Source organism: Hippocampus comes, unplaced genomic scaffold (assembly GCF_001891065.2).
Source record: "Hippocampus comes isolate QL1 unplaced genomic scaffold, H_comes_QL1_v1.1 scaffold22, whole genome shotgun sequence".
Taxonomy (NCBI): Eukaryota; Metazoa; Chordata; class Actinopteri; order Syngnathiformes; family Syngnathidae; genus Hippocampus; species Hippocampus comes.
In genome coordinates, this window is record NW_017806175.1 from 7,030,050 (window position 1) to 7,044,214 (window position 14,165).

Sequence of the window (14,165 nt, forward strand, 5' to 3'; positions counted from 1 at the left end):
GATAGAAGTCGAGGGACTCCGTTCACACAAGAATTTTGTACGATATTGTTTCAAAAAGTACAAAATAGTGAACATTAATTAGTGGCAAAGCAACTATTTTTGAGAAACTTTCATGCAACCTTGCTAATTGTGAGCCTGTCCTAGAAATCTACTGTCTTAAATTAGAGAATTAAGTCGAATATTGCACAAAATTACAATTTGGGGGAATCCTTAATACTCCTTTGGCAGAGGTTTAAATGGGAGGGACACTTTCGAGAAAATTTGCTACTCCTTTACCCAAGCGACAAAATTATTATCCAAAAATCGAAAACATTTCGGGGGTCAAGTTTGTGAAAAGTGCCCGCGCCGCTATCAAAAGAAAAGTTAAAAAAAAAGACCAAATAATACAAAAAAAACACATGAGACACAGACAATCATGCACTCTTAACCACTTTCCTGCACACACTTTGTTGATGTGATGTTTGGTATGCAATGGTGCTTTACTTGGTGTTTCATCATCTACAAAGTATGTCATGCTAATTGACGTAACACAGCATTTCTTACGTTATGCTACGTTGCGTTACATAAGTGATGTTTAATTTTTATGTGTTATGTTGAGACATCCCAGCGACTGGAATCATGTCCACCTTTTCAATTCCTGACATTGAGACACACACATTTGATCCCCGTCTCCAGTATATTTCATTTTCAGCGAGCAGACAGTTAACGCAATGTCCCAGACGTTATCTTTTCTTATTTTACTTTCAAAAGCAACTCCACTTAGCTCAGCTACCAGACAATTGACACAATTTCCCACAGCTCTCCTAATCACAATTTCCGTGCATCTGGGAAGTCCTTTCAAGCATCACCACAAATAACGAGATGCATTGTGGGACTTTCCCCTACTGCCACAAAGCATCTCCCCTGAGTGTCTAAAAAAAAAAAGCATCAGGTTTAATTGTTTCAGTTTTAAATTTGTGTGTGTGTGTGTGTGTGTGTGTTGTGCGTAAGCGCATGGGTGTGTGTCTGATGTAGGCGGGTGAGGAAGTGAAATTGCCCTCAGGAAGTTGCAAGAAAAAAAAAAGTGTTAAGTTGAAGTTGAGGAAATAGACAACTGACTTGTGGTGTGTTTTTACTTACTCATGCCACAAGCTGACATCCAAATGCTATGCTAACACTGACCCCAAATGCTAAGCTAATTGTTTTTGCTGATGCCTTTTTTAAGAGTGTTTTGTTGCTTGGTGGAGGTTTAAATCAGATTTAGGGTCTTTCATTGTAAGAATCTAGAAGAAGACAAAATAGAGCACCGCCAAAGAAAGCTGACCGAGCCGGAGGATGAATTCAGAGAACCATTTTGCGTCTGTTCTTTAGTCAGGTATTGACCTAAAAGTATAAAATACACTTCGGAAAAAAAAAAAGCAATAAGTACGAAACTGACAGTTTTCGGCATATTTTGCTGCAACCGTGACAGAAGTCGAGGGACTCCGTTCACACAAGAATTTTGTACGATATTGTTTCAAAAAGTACAAAATAGTGAACATTAATTAGTGGCAAAGCAACTATTTTTGAGAAACTTTCATGCAACCTTGCTAATTGTGAGCCTGTCCTAGAAATCTACTGTCTTAAATTAGAGAATTAAGTCGAATATTGCACAAAATTACAATTTGGGGGAATCCTTAATACTCCTTTGGCAGAGGTTTAAATGGGAGGGACACTTTCGAGAAAATTTGCTACTCCTTTACCCAAGCGACAAAATTATTATCCAAAAATCGAAAACATTTCGGGGGTCAAGTTTGTGAAAAGTAATGCAAAAATTGACACAGAGACTTTTTGTCGTGCTGACTTAATAGTCCAGTTTCCGACTAAATTTGCAGACGGGATGAATGAACAACATCAGTGTTGGTTATTCCGTTTCCCGCCCACTGCTGGGAATGCAGATTTGAGGGATGTAGCCACCAGTCAGCGCGACCTCGACCACAGTGTCACCTTGTAAATCCACCGCAGGGGGGTGGTCCTCGGCGTCCCGCCAGTTGTCTCTGCCGCGGTCCGATCCCGGCGTGCGGGGCCAGGCGGAGGAGTCCATCTCCAAGCTGGATAGCAAGTTCCCCAGGTTCGGTCCAAAGCCGCTGAAACACGAGTCATGCCCCCTGGGGGGCGTCTGGTCCTGGTCCGGCGGTTCTCCTTGTGGGGCCACGGTCAGCTGAGGTTTGTAACTGTGATCCAGCGTTGCCACGACAAACGGCTCCAGAAAACTGGTCTCGGGTTTGTCGGGATGCTGGACAGGGGGGACGGGGGGATACAAGTCCTCTCCGGAGGCAAAACTGATCGGGGAAAGCGGCGGGTCGCTGTCGGTGTACGAGAAGGACGGCTCGCTCAGGATGGCGTCCTGCTAAGGATGGAGATGATTATTATTATTATTATTATTACTACTATTGTGATAATTTATTGATTTATTTGAATGTATTCATCATGCATGCAATGAGCAGTCGGTGTTTTGTAAGTTAACTCGAATTGAAGTAAATTTTTTAAAAAAGTTTTCAGATTAAATCTTATAATAAATCTGATATTGTTTATTGTCATGCAGATTAGTTTATTCCTTATGTTTGTTCAAAAAAATGATGACATGGCAACGTAAAGAATCGAGTGATTCAACACAAGACAACATCAGTGAACAATGTCTTGTTTTGGATGGCACTGGGGTACCCAATGAAGTGTCCAACCTCCAGCAGTTTGATGGCTTGGCTTTTTTCTGGCTTGGGGAGCTTTTCCACCAACCAGTCAGGACCACCCGATGCGCATCTTGCTTTGATCCTGTTCATTTCACACACGCACACACACACACACACTTTTGGTGCTGTTGTTGTGCTGAACAATCAAGCTCAAAAGGGCACTTCTAGTGGAATGAGTCAAATATTGTTTTTTTTGAGGAAGGGGTGGGGTGGGGGTGGGGGTCTGTACCTTTGCCTCACACAGCTCCAGCACGCCAGCCGTACCAAGACAGCCAACACAGCCAATACGGGGAACACCAGCATGGCCAGTCCACCTAAACAAAAAAAAAGAAACCAACCATTAAATACTTTTTTTTTTCATTCAGGCATTCCACAAATTGCTCACTTTCCCCAACAATTCCACATTTTCATGAAAAAATAAATTATTTGAATTGAATCAGGACATTTTCCAAATTGAAACCAACCTTCCGTAGATTCCAACTTCAAAATGTTCGGCTGATTAATGTCAAACTGGAAAGAATTTCTCACTCTCAAATGCTCACTTTTCCAGTATTCAGCACCTTGAAATTCTCCAACTCTCGCATTCTACGGCGCATTTGTATTATTGAAGCAACGTCATGGGGAATTGCATGATGAGGCACCTGCAGGCTCCGTGGGCCGAGAGTAGATGAGGTTCCCGCGCGGGCCCTCTCCGGCAGCGGTGGAGGCCGACATCTGGATGGCCACGGCGCCCAGGGGACACTTTAGCCGTGCCTGCTTCTGATGCGACGCAGCCACCGCCACTAACGACAATGACAACGTCAGCAGTCTTACACAAGCTGACAAGTGCTGCTCACGTCCTAGGAGGGCTTCACTTCTTTTCACACTTGCATGACAGTTACAAACGGTAAAATGCCGCATGTGTCAATGGAGGGTTAGGTCCAAGGTAGGCACAGTAAGGTGCAACATGAGGTTTTTAAATTCAATTATTTCACGACGGAAGGGAAAGTGTGGAGGAAGAAAGGAAAGAATAAAGGTTGGAAGCAAGAAAACAAGGATGGAGGATTTATAGCAGGACAGAAGGAAGGATGCAAAGAAATGATGTGTGATACCAAGGAAGGAAGGAAGCAAAGAAAGGGACAAAAAGGAATGGAAGGAGGAAGAAAGGTAGGTAGGTAGGAAGAAAGAAAGTGAAGGAGGAAGGAAGTGGACCAGGGAGGAAGAAAGGTATTTAAGAAAAATTATAGAAATTAGGGAAGGAATATAAGGGACAAAAAGAAAAATAGGAAAGAAGGGACAGAGAAAGAAGGGGGAGGAAGTAAGCGTGGGAGGGATGAAGAAAATAAACCTTTGAAAGCCTAACTTGACCTTCTTTCTTTCAAACCATCATTTGGAAGCAGAACTACAAACCCTGACATTTAATTAACAGGTCATGTTATTTAAAAAAAATAAAATAAAATAAAAAAAGCGATCGCGAAACGGGCGGCAGTAGTACTAGTAGTTGTAGTAGTACTCAAACTGGCCTCTAGAGGTCAGTGCTGGATTCAATCAGAGTCTTCCAGTCGTTCCCTTATTTTCACTCGTTTGTATTTGTTTCGCAGTGACGCTTTTGTTCACCAGGGATTTCTTGGCTGCGCACGTGCGGGGTCCTCAGATAGACGGTGTAGTTGTTGATGAAGCCCCTCTGCCGCTCCACCGCGGGGTCCTCCCACTGGACCAGGAGGTGTGTGGAGTTGTGGTGCAGCACCGACACCCTGGGACCAGCGTCCGGTTCTGAAACATCAAAGCGTGATGTGACGTTTTTTACATTTTATGATGTTAGTCTTATTCCTATAAGGTTTCAATTCATTTATTTCTTCAAAAAGGGACACATAACACCTAAAATGCCATAATTTAAAAAAAAGAAGCTAATTTAACAAAACTCTATCTCTCCCTCTTTCGCTCTCATTCGCTCTCTCTCTAGTTCATCTTTTTTATGAGGTGTTTAACATTTTGAGGGTAAAAAAAACCTCATCCATTTTGTAAATGTGGAAAAGTGATGCAGAGTTCAGTTTCCACTTTTTTTAATGTCCTCTTTTTCATACAGTGTTGTGTGTGGAATTTGGAGAGAAAGGAGAGACAAAAACATTTTGGCTGTAACATAAAACGTAAGAGGAATTGAAGGCCTGTCAATACCAGTGTTCACAGTGATTCACTTAGTATCTCATTTAAAAAACATCAGTAAAAATAAACAAAAATGTATGCAGAAGTGTATTACTGAGTTGTCCTGAGTAGGCCAAGATGGAGGACGACGTGCTGACTCCTCGTGTGTTCACGACGTACACTGAGATGTTGTACCTCACACCCAGAGACATGCCTCAAAACGGGAAATCACAAGGAAATTGTGTGTAATACACTCACTATCCACTGGGTGTCAGTATCGTATTAAAAAAAGGAGCCTCACTGTGTTCCTTTACTCTTTCTGATAGTGCGTTTGTGTTTCTTTACCTGTGATTGTTGCATTGTTTTGATCCATGGACACTTGCATCCAGCCTAGCTCACGATGTCCCGCAGGCACGCTAGTCCATTCCAGGACATAGTACAGCTCTTCGCTTCCCGGTACCCTTGGTCTAGTCAACTCCCAGGAGACGAGCATAGCGCTGCCGTTAGCCGTGGGATAACCTCGCCTGAGAGCAGGCCCAAGATCACCTGAACAGCCGCATGCTACATTAGCCTTGTTGCTACCATTTCAACATAAATACATTCTCATTAAGGTTTGGTAAATGCTTTATTCACCACATTTATTTATATATGTAAATTTCCCCGGTGTGGGACTAATAAAGGTTATCTTACATTAAATTATCCAATAGTAGATAATTTTATAATAGAATAACAAATACTGCAATATGTCACTTAGAGTGTGTGTTGTAATGCGTTGGGTGTGTACCTGAGAGTGAGAGGGGCACGATGGCCGGTGGCGACGTCCCATAAGTGGTGACCACGCTGACAGCAAGCGCCGCAAGATCAGACGGCACCTGAAGGGGAAACCGGCACAGGGACGTGGCGCAGATGACTTCCCGAACCGCAGGACCCCGACCCAGGTCTATCTTGTAGTGCTCCACCTGGCCACTGAACGTCTCTGGAGGAGGAGCCTAGGGATTGTGATGCAACAATTTGGCTAATTTACGGTACAGAATACGGCCCTCATACCGAGTCGCTCCTCCCATGACTGGGAAGATATCCTGGGTGAAGATCCAATGTTTTCAAGCAACAACACAGAAGCACAAGGCGGTGTTCACAGAGATTACCATGAGCAAACACCTGAGAACTTGTTTTAAATTGGAAAAAAATGGCATGACACACTATGTCTCCTTTAAGACGCAAAATATCTCAAGAAGTAAACCATGTTACCTTCCACAAAACAGAGACAGTCTGCAGTGAGCTGCTCTTGTGATTGCTCAAGATCCGCCACACACGCAGCGGCTGAGTAGGTCCTAAAGATAGACAAGCAGTTTAGTGGCACGCCCATCTGAAGTTTATCAAACTCAAAACAACAAATGATGATTAAATTCATCATATTTAACCTTAATTTGCCTTATAAAAGTCTGCTAGCATAATGCTGACAGATAATAGGAACCGCCAAAGACCGGTTAATGAAACTAGCATTGCTATTGCTAAACTACTTGTAATATTGCGAAGCAGGACATGACGAAGGACGATGGAAGTGATATGTTGAGTTTGTAAGAATGATAGAGGTGGCTGCCATCCCCAAAGTAATGAAAGAGTATCAAAACGCCAGAAAATGAGGCCCAATCAAAGGAGATTGATCATGAAGAGCGGGGGCCCCAAGATGGAGCCCTGGGGAATCTCCCTTGCTGTTTCGGGAGGGCTTGAATGAGAAGGAATTTGGCTGAATAGACTGAGTGCAGACTTTGAGGAATGAATGGAAGCAATCTTGGGTGGTGTGGGAAATAAACTACACACACATGCACCTTTGTTATATTTACGATGGTTCCTGTATTTTCATTTTGTACTTCAGTGTAATAATCCATGTAAATACTTGAAAGGAAAATTGAGCTTACCTTTTCCTGGACTTCTGCTCATCACCTCTGAACTCCATTTGCTGCATTTGCTGGTTCCCGTGGTACACATCCTGATCTGGAATTGGTAGTCTACCAGGGGCTCCAGGCCGTCCACTCGTACCTCGTCCTGGCTGAGCCGCGTCGCCTCTCTCACTTCCTAAGCGATAAGAGGCAGGGGGTCAGCGCAGGAAACACACCCGCTCAGGAGGAGGTTTTTATTTTTTTTACCCAGGAGGAAGAGTTGGCTGGGCGGAGTCTGACCGAAGCGCTGAGCTGCGACAAGTCTTCGGGGGTACCCCACCGCAACACGGCCGCCAGCGTGGAGGAGTTCCCGAAGTAGACTTGTGTGATGTGAGGGCTTTGGGGTAGGACTGCAGGAGAGGGGAGACCCCTTATTTCATCATCATGTTGGCCTTTTCACTATTCATTGTGACTGCTGTCGAATAAGACTTATTCCCATTAATCCCTTTTTTATGAACTGAATTTGAATTTGTCGCTAATTATCTGTACTTCAGTGCTAAGTGCGCATTGTCGTGGGAGTCACCGTCTTGCTTTGCGCTGCGTGCATTTCTTGCTTGCTCACTTAATTGCGCCGACTGCAGCATAAACGGGTCCGAGCGGGAGCGTCCAAAGCGGTTGTCGGCGCTGACCACCAGTCGGTAACGCCGGTTCACATCCAACTTGGCTTTCGGTAGCACCACATTGTCCGCCTCCGACGTCCAATTCCAAGTGCCGTTTTCACTGAGGGTGACACACACGCACACACACACACAAAAACGTTTGCTTTTACGAGTCGATCCAAGCAGCCGCTGAGTGATTGACAGCTGACCTGCTGAGTGACACCTTATAGGAAGTGACCACGTGGGTGTCGCGTCCAGCCCGCCACCGGCACTCCACCCATGGGGAAGGCGAGGTGGTCTCGCAGGTGATGTTCTCCGGCTTATCTGGGGGCCCTTTCATGACGGAAAAATGCATGTTATTAGCCATGATGCTAGTTTGTCATTTTTTTGGCTACTGTCTAAGTTGCCGTTGCTTGTCTAGCTAGCGAGCTACATAATTTCAATCCGACGCTGCAGTACGTACGGCCGCCGTGCAAGTTTATCCCTCCGACAACGTAGACGACGCCGTCCTCGTGCAGCCTGCAGAGCAGGTGGAATCGGGGCCACTGGACGTCGGGCTGCCTGAACTCCACGACCGAGCTGCAGTCCAATTCAATCGAGTTGTGCCTCTGCCACTGATCCTCGGGCTTCAACACCAAAGACACTTTGGACCTGCAAAACATCAGCAGCATTACACACCTTAGTTGTATTTGCACTTTCACTTTCTTTCCTTGTTGTGTTTTTTGTCTTTTTTTTTGTCACTTTTTGGTTCTATTTTAGATCAATTCTATGAGTTTTATCTTGTATTACTTTGATTATTGTAACTTGTTAGGACTATTTTTCATTTTTTACTTATTTCCTTTTTCTTGTATTACTCTTTGTAAAAAGCAAATTATTATGAAATTTCATTATATTGCTTTGGATATTATTTTCTTCATCAATTTTAGTGTTTGCTTTTTAGAATTGTATGACATGATATTCATGACCTTGATTTCATCATTTCAATACTCACATTTATATTATTGTATATAAATCTCCGTTTTACTGAATCAATATTTGTATTTCTTTTCGACTTCTTTTTTTCTTTTTGTAAAGGCAAAAATTTTTTTTCATGCAACACTCGGTATTTCTTCACTGCTTTGATTATTGCGACATATGACATACATTTTTCGTCACAAAGCATGTTGTGCTTTTCTGAAGAGGCTGCACTTTTATGGCGGCAGAATCGTTTTTTTTCATGACTTTTTATTTGTCGTCGTATTCTTTTTCTTATTTTTCAAATTATTTGTATTACTTATGCAGGAAGCGTTTTTTATGTCGCTGGAGACTATTTTTTTTACTTTTTATGACTGATAACTTCATTACTACTGTAATGTGTACTTTATCACTTGAATTACTTTTTGTAAACACAGAATTTATCATTTCGCTCTATTTTGATTTTTTTTTTTACTACATCTCTTATGGTTACTTTGATACTAAATGACAAAAAAATTTTGCGTTATTTTTACATACACTAAGTTTTTTGCTTTTTGAATCGTGACTAGGACTTACGAATACATTTTTTAAAAATGTGTACTTTTTATGATTCATCCAATGTCCAGTTACCACTTTTGATTTTTTTTTTTTTAGCCTTGAACACGACTTCCTCTGTGGGGGAAGTTGCTTCGAAAGAAGGTCAACTTGGAAGTCAACCGGCATTCGTTACTGCTCATCGACAGCCAAATCAACAAAAACTGATTATTTTTTTAAACTACGGCTTCTTGCACAGGCACTGATGAGCGCCTGTCCCTAATGTTTTGTCTCTGGGTTCTTACCTCGATCCGCACTTGTTGATGTGGCAGTACACCCGGAGGTCCGAGCCCAGCAAAAAGGGCGAGGCCAGGTCCACCCTGACGTGACCCAGGCTGTCGTCAAACACCTGGCAGCCGCCAAAGAGTGGCCCACTTCCTGCGAGGAAGTACAAAAAAAAATAAAATAAAAAAGGCAGACGTGGAAGCCTTTTGAGAGCGCAGGGAGGGGGGGAAAAAAAGCGACAAAATACTCACTGCTGAGGAGAAGCATGATGAAGCATCTCCAGAGGCTCATCGCAGCTCAGCGCTTAAACGTCGTCGCGTCAGCGGAACAACTTCCTGCCGTCGAGCGATGGCTTTTGACGTTTGGCGAAGCGTCCATCTGATAAGATGCAAACGGCGCCAGATCCGGGTGTTAAAATGGCACGCGGTGCTTGTGCTTGTGTTGCACGTGGGGGAGCGGAAAAAAAAAAAAAAAAAAGAAAAACAAATGAGGCCAGTGACCCGGTTTAGTGATGTAAGCGGGGAGAGGGGGGGCGGGGGGCGAGTTTTCAAGTCCGCAGGTGCCCTACTTGACTCACCGCAAGATGACATTCGCACGCAAGTGTTCCCGGTTTGAACACGCAACCCGCCGGAATGAGCATGCGCAGCGGACCCCCCCCGCACACTCGCGATTCGGCAACCGCGCATTCGACGACTCGTGGTTTTGTTTTTCTGTATTCTTGTTTCCTTGTGTGTCTTATTTATGAGGTTTTCTTTTCGCCTCTTCTCATCAGCCGGTCGGTCCCAATCAGCTTCCTCCAATCACTCGCGTCTTGTGCTGGTGTTCGTGGTTATCTCGTCAGTTAGCTTATGTTTTTTTTTTTGTTGTTGTTTATTTTTTTTTCCAGGGCTTGTTGTTTCATTGTTTGTTTGTTGTTTCTGTCTGTTTGTCAATTTGAATCATTTTTTTAAAAAACTCTAGTTAACCCTTTCATGCACCAATAATGATAACCTGTAACCTGTTAACATGATTCATTTAGTTTTTTTGATCCAAATTGCCTTGTTGTCCTTTTTTTACATTTCTGAAAAGATTTTTTTTTGGCTTCCTATCTTCCCTTTTTGTCTTATTTCAATTACTTTTGATGATTTCATGACTGATTATTCTTTCACGCGCACTACACTTCTATTATTTGCATGACTTTATTATTTGTACTACTTTTATGACTGGCAAAATTGCTGTTACTTACACAGCTTGCATTTTTTTCTATTTTTTTTTTCCCCTCCCTTTTATGGCTCGTATTAGTTGCACAGTTTTAATGATTGCTAGCAGCGCCAAAGGTAAACTGACCACTGACACTGATCCCAGTTAATCATTGCTGGAGTGCTTTCATGGGGCATAACACACTCAAGTGAATGTATTTAAATAAATAAATAAATAAATAAAAGATATCGACAATCAATTGTGTGGTGTGCACACTCCCTCTACGGCGTCAACGAGCAGCAGCCAGCTGTAAAATCGTTTCACCTTTAATCTTACTTTTCACCGCACACTAGGACATGTTACATAACCCTTCCTCTCCCTCCTCTTCCCTCGAAAAACAACCTACTCTGATCCGCGGCTTGACGGATGAGAAGAATCGGTTGACAAATCATGATTTTTCAAGCTCTTTACGAGTGTCTGGACGCGAGTGGCTGGCTGCTGCTTGCGTTGGCGGCTCTGCTGTTGACAGATGTGCTGCGAAACTGGCGGCCCGGCACTTTCCCACCGGGACCTTTGGCCCTGCCTTTTCTCGGGAATGTCTTCACTGCAATGGACTACCAAGCCTTGGAGAGCGTAAGCTTTTTTGCAACGAACGCCTTATTGTTAAACCGTCTCATTCATTTGATGGATTGTTTTTTCAGCTCGCCAAGAAGTACGGCCCCGTGTTCAGCTTGAGGCAAGGCAGTGAGAGGGTGGTGTTTGTCTCGGGGTACCACATGGTCAAAAAGACACTGGTCAGCCAGCCGGACAGCTTTGTGGAGCGGCCCGCTCTCCCGCTTTTCGATGAAATGTTCAAGGGTATCGGTGAGTGAGACCATTGTGAAAATGAGATTGGATTCAGATTTTCAGGGAGGCGCACGTCCCGTTTGTTTATTGGACTGCTCATTTCTGCACCAAGTTTGGCTTTCCGGCAGTGTAAGGGTGTGTCCTTTGACATGCCCCCGACGCATCTGTCGATTTACTGGCACATATTACTGGTAGGCACATGTCCATTTGCTTTGTTCAGTGCAGAAGTGAGCGTTGTGGCAGGACAACTCGGGACTGCTTGATAACACATCCAACACTTCCTGACTGAGAGGAACATTGCTGTGTTTTCGTCATGGGAACAGTGTGGGATAACCCGTTGACATTGTTGCAGGTGTGGTGATGAGCAACGGTTACCTGTGGAAGAAGCACAGGAAGTTTACCCTCTCCTACCTACGCCACTTTGGAGAAGGCCAGCGATCCCTGGAAAACTACATCAAAGTGGAATGTGACTTCTTGTGCGAGGCCTTCAAAGAGGAGCAAGGCAAGTCCTGCATTAAATGCCCTTGATGCCGCGGGGTCGAGAAATGTCCAGGTTAGAGATGTACGTATTTGATATATATATTTTCCCCAATGCTATAATTTCTTTGCCAGAAGAAAAAGTTATAAATTCCAGAACTCCTGCCAAATAGTGTAAAATGATCCCATGATGCTTTACATCTCCAGGGATGTTTGAGATGTACGTATTTGACATATATATTTTCCCCAATGCGATAATTTCCTTGCCAGAAGAAAAAGTTATAAATTCCACAACTCCTGCCAATAGCGTAAAATGATCCCATGATGCTTTACATCTCCAGGGAAGCCATTCAACCCTCACTTCACTCTCACCAACGCGGTTGGCAACGTCATCTCCACGGTGCTGTTTGGACACCGCTTTGAGTACAGCGATGGAAACTACCGCAAATTTCTCGAGCTGGACAACGAGGCCATTCTGCTAGCCGGTTCTCCATTTGCACAGGTCCAGGGCCTGTAGTGTCGTCGCAAACCCAGTCCCTGCCGCATCAAGCAACCTGTTTTTTATTTTTTGCTCCGTCCACAGCTCTACAACGCCTTCCCCTCTCTATTCAAGTACCTGCCAGGCCCGCACCAGACAGTCCTCGCCAACTACAGGGAGATCGAGCTCTTCCTGAAGGCTGAAGTGCAAAAGCACCAGGAGCAGTGGAACCCGGAGCAACCCCGCGACTTCATTGACGAGTACATTGCGGAGATAGAAAAGGTGGGCTGCTCCATCAAAGACTTTGAAGAATTGCTCATCCGTTGCCAATCGCTGCTTGTCGTGAAGTTAAAATGAGGGTACTTTCTGTAGCTGAAGGAAGACCCCGAAGCCGGATTCAACATTGAAAGCTTGCTGGTTTCCAGCCTGGACCTCCTGGAGGCGGGCACGGAGACCTCAGCCACCACCTTGCGCTGGGCTCTGGTGTACATGATGCACTATCCGGATATACAAAGTGAGACAGGCCGTCACGGTTCAGATCTCAACCCATAAGAATCCGCGACTGTGCTTTTGTCTTTTGAATTTTTTTTGGGGGGTTTGGTGCTAACTAGGGAAAGTCCAGGCGGAAATCGACAATGTGATTGGACAATCTCGCCTGCCCGCGCTGTTAGACCGACTTAACATGCCCTACACCGAAGCTGTCATTTATGAGATTCAGAGGATGGGCAACATCGTTCCTTTGGGGTTCCCCAAGATGGCCAGTAAGGAGACAACACTGGAAGGATATCTCATCCCAAAGGTAAAAAAAAAAAAAAAAGACTGAGGACAAATACAAAAAGGTGGACAACTACCAATTGTAGACGTGCCTGCCAAATTTCATATTGCTCAAATGAACAGAAATGTCAAAACGGTGAGTTTCGTTGACAATGCATATTTCTGGCAACTTAAAATCTCGTTTAGGAAACTCAGGTCACATTTGGCAGCGATCGAAGTTCATCACAGAATTCAAGCCAACGAGCCCACTTCAAACCAAAATGGCTGACTTCCTGTTCAATTCCAAAAATGGGCATTTGAGATGTTTGTTTTATGCAACCTGTTATGAGACAATTTCATCTCAAATGGTCAAACTGGTTTTGGAGGCAACATTTTTTTTTCCCCCACACTTTCGAGAGTACTACTGCATGAGAAATAATTGATTCAAAGAAAAATGACAGACGTCCGGTTCAATTTGGGGCACGCGTCCTTGAGACTTTTTCATGCGCAGCGTTATGAAACACGTCCACACAATTTCGCGGTGATCGGTGAAACTGTTGTTTTAAAAGAACTTTCAGGGGGCGGTAAAAGAAAAATGTTCATGATAGGTCTGGAGGCCGAGATATATGTTGTGGGATAATGTAAGTATGACATCATTTTCCCCGCCCCCTTCCCAGGGCACAGCCATCGTGACCAACCTGGCGTCGGTGCCCTTCGACAAGAATGAGGGGGAGACGCCTGAGATGTTCAACCCTCAACACTTCCTCGATTCGGAGGGCCGCTTCCGCAAAAGAGACGCCTTTCTGCCGTTTTCTGCAGGTTTGCGGCGACAAACGTCAAAGTTCCGTCGCTCCGGTGCAAAAGGGGTGTGCACACTTTTGGGCTTGAGGGAAAGAGGGCAACGGTTAGCTGTTGCTGAGGTTAACAAAAAAAAATAAAAAAAAATAATAATAATAATACAACGTATGGAAAATATGAAATTAGTTCATTTCAGTATAAATAAAACAATTAATTCTCATGTTTTAACATTATTAATAATAGACCAATTATTTCATAAAATAAAAAAATAAACGTGTTTGTTTGATTCGGATTTTATTAGTATAAAGGAATGTACAAATGTAGGCAAATAAATACAAAATAAATATACAGTATGTCCAAAATAGTTTTTGGTCGAATAATTATTTTTAACATGAGTTAAAAAATTAATTAACTTTCATATTTGTATCTTATTAGGTGTAATCAATTCATAAATTATTTCATAATACATTAAATACATGTGCAACAAATGTGT

The 14,165-nt window shown here is 43.6% G+C and overlaps 2 protein-coding genes across 4 annotated transcripts; one reads left to right on the forward strand and one right to left on the reverse strand.

Moving 5' to 3' along the window:
- Window positions 1-1,438: 1,438 nt before the first annotated feature.
- il23r (interleukin 23 receptor) lies at window positions 1,439-9,995 on the reverse strand. 3 transcript variants are annotated; one of them, XM_019897165.1, is made up of 17 exons: window positions 9,719-9,995; window positions 9,393-9,519; window positions 9,162-9,294; window positions 7,832-8,019; window positions 7,578-7,701; window positions 7,332-7,489; window positions 6,977-7,119; window positions 6,749-6,905; window positions 6,078-6,160; window positions 5,614-5,818; window positions 5,175-5,375; window positions 4,945-5,043; window positions 4,305-4,460; window positions 3,350-3,490; window positions 2,938-3,022; window positions 2,700-2,790; window positions 1,439-2,368 (listed from the first exon to the last, which is right to left on the reverse strand). In XM_019897165.1, the coding sequence occupies exons 2-17, from the start codon at window positions 9,430-9,432 to the stop codon at window positions 1,883-1,885; spliced, it is 2,490 nt and encodes an 829-aa protein (XP_019752724.1). In that variant the 5' UTR covers window positions 9,433-9,519; window positions 9,719-9,995; the 3' UTR covers window positions 1,439-1,882. The 3 variants fall into 3 exon arrangements, with proteins under 3 accessions (XP_019752724.1, XP_019752725.1, XP_019752723.1); XM_019897166.1 differs by lacking the exon at window positions 9,719-9,995 and having other exon boundaries at window positions 1,439-2,365; window positions 9,393-9,595; XM_019897164.1 differs by lacking the exon at window positions 9,719-9,995 and having other exon boundaries at window positions 9,393-9,593.
- Window positions 9,996-10,665: 670 nt separating this feature from the next.
- Window positions 10,666-14,113, forward strand: LOC109531946 (cytochrome P450 2J2-like). Its single transcript, XM_019896483.1, has 9 exons — window positions 10,666-10,953; window positions 11,022-11,184; window positions 11,519-11,668; window positions 11,985-12,145; window positions 12,227-12,403; window positions 12,494-12,635; window positions 12,733-12,920; window positions 13,552-13,794; window positions 14,108-14,113. The coding sequence occupies exons 1-9, from the start codon at window positions 10,771-10,773 to the stop codon at window positions 14,111-14,113; spliced, it is 1,413 nt and encodes a 470-aa protein (XP_019752042.1). The 5' UTR covers window positions 10,666-10,770.
- Window positions 14,114-14,165: the final 52 nt, after the last annotated feature.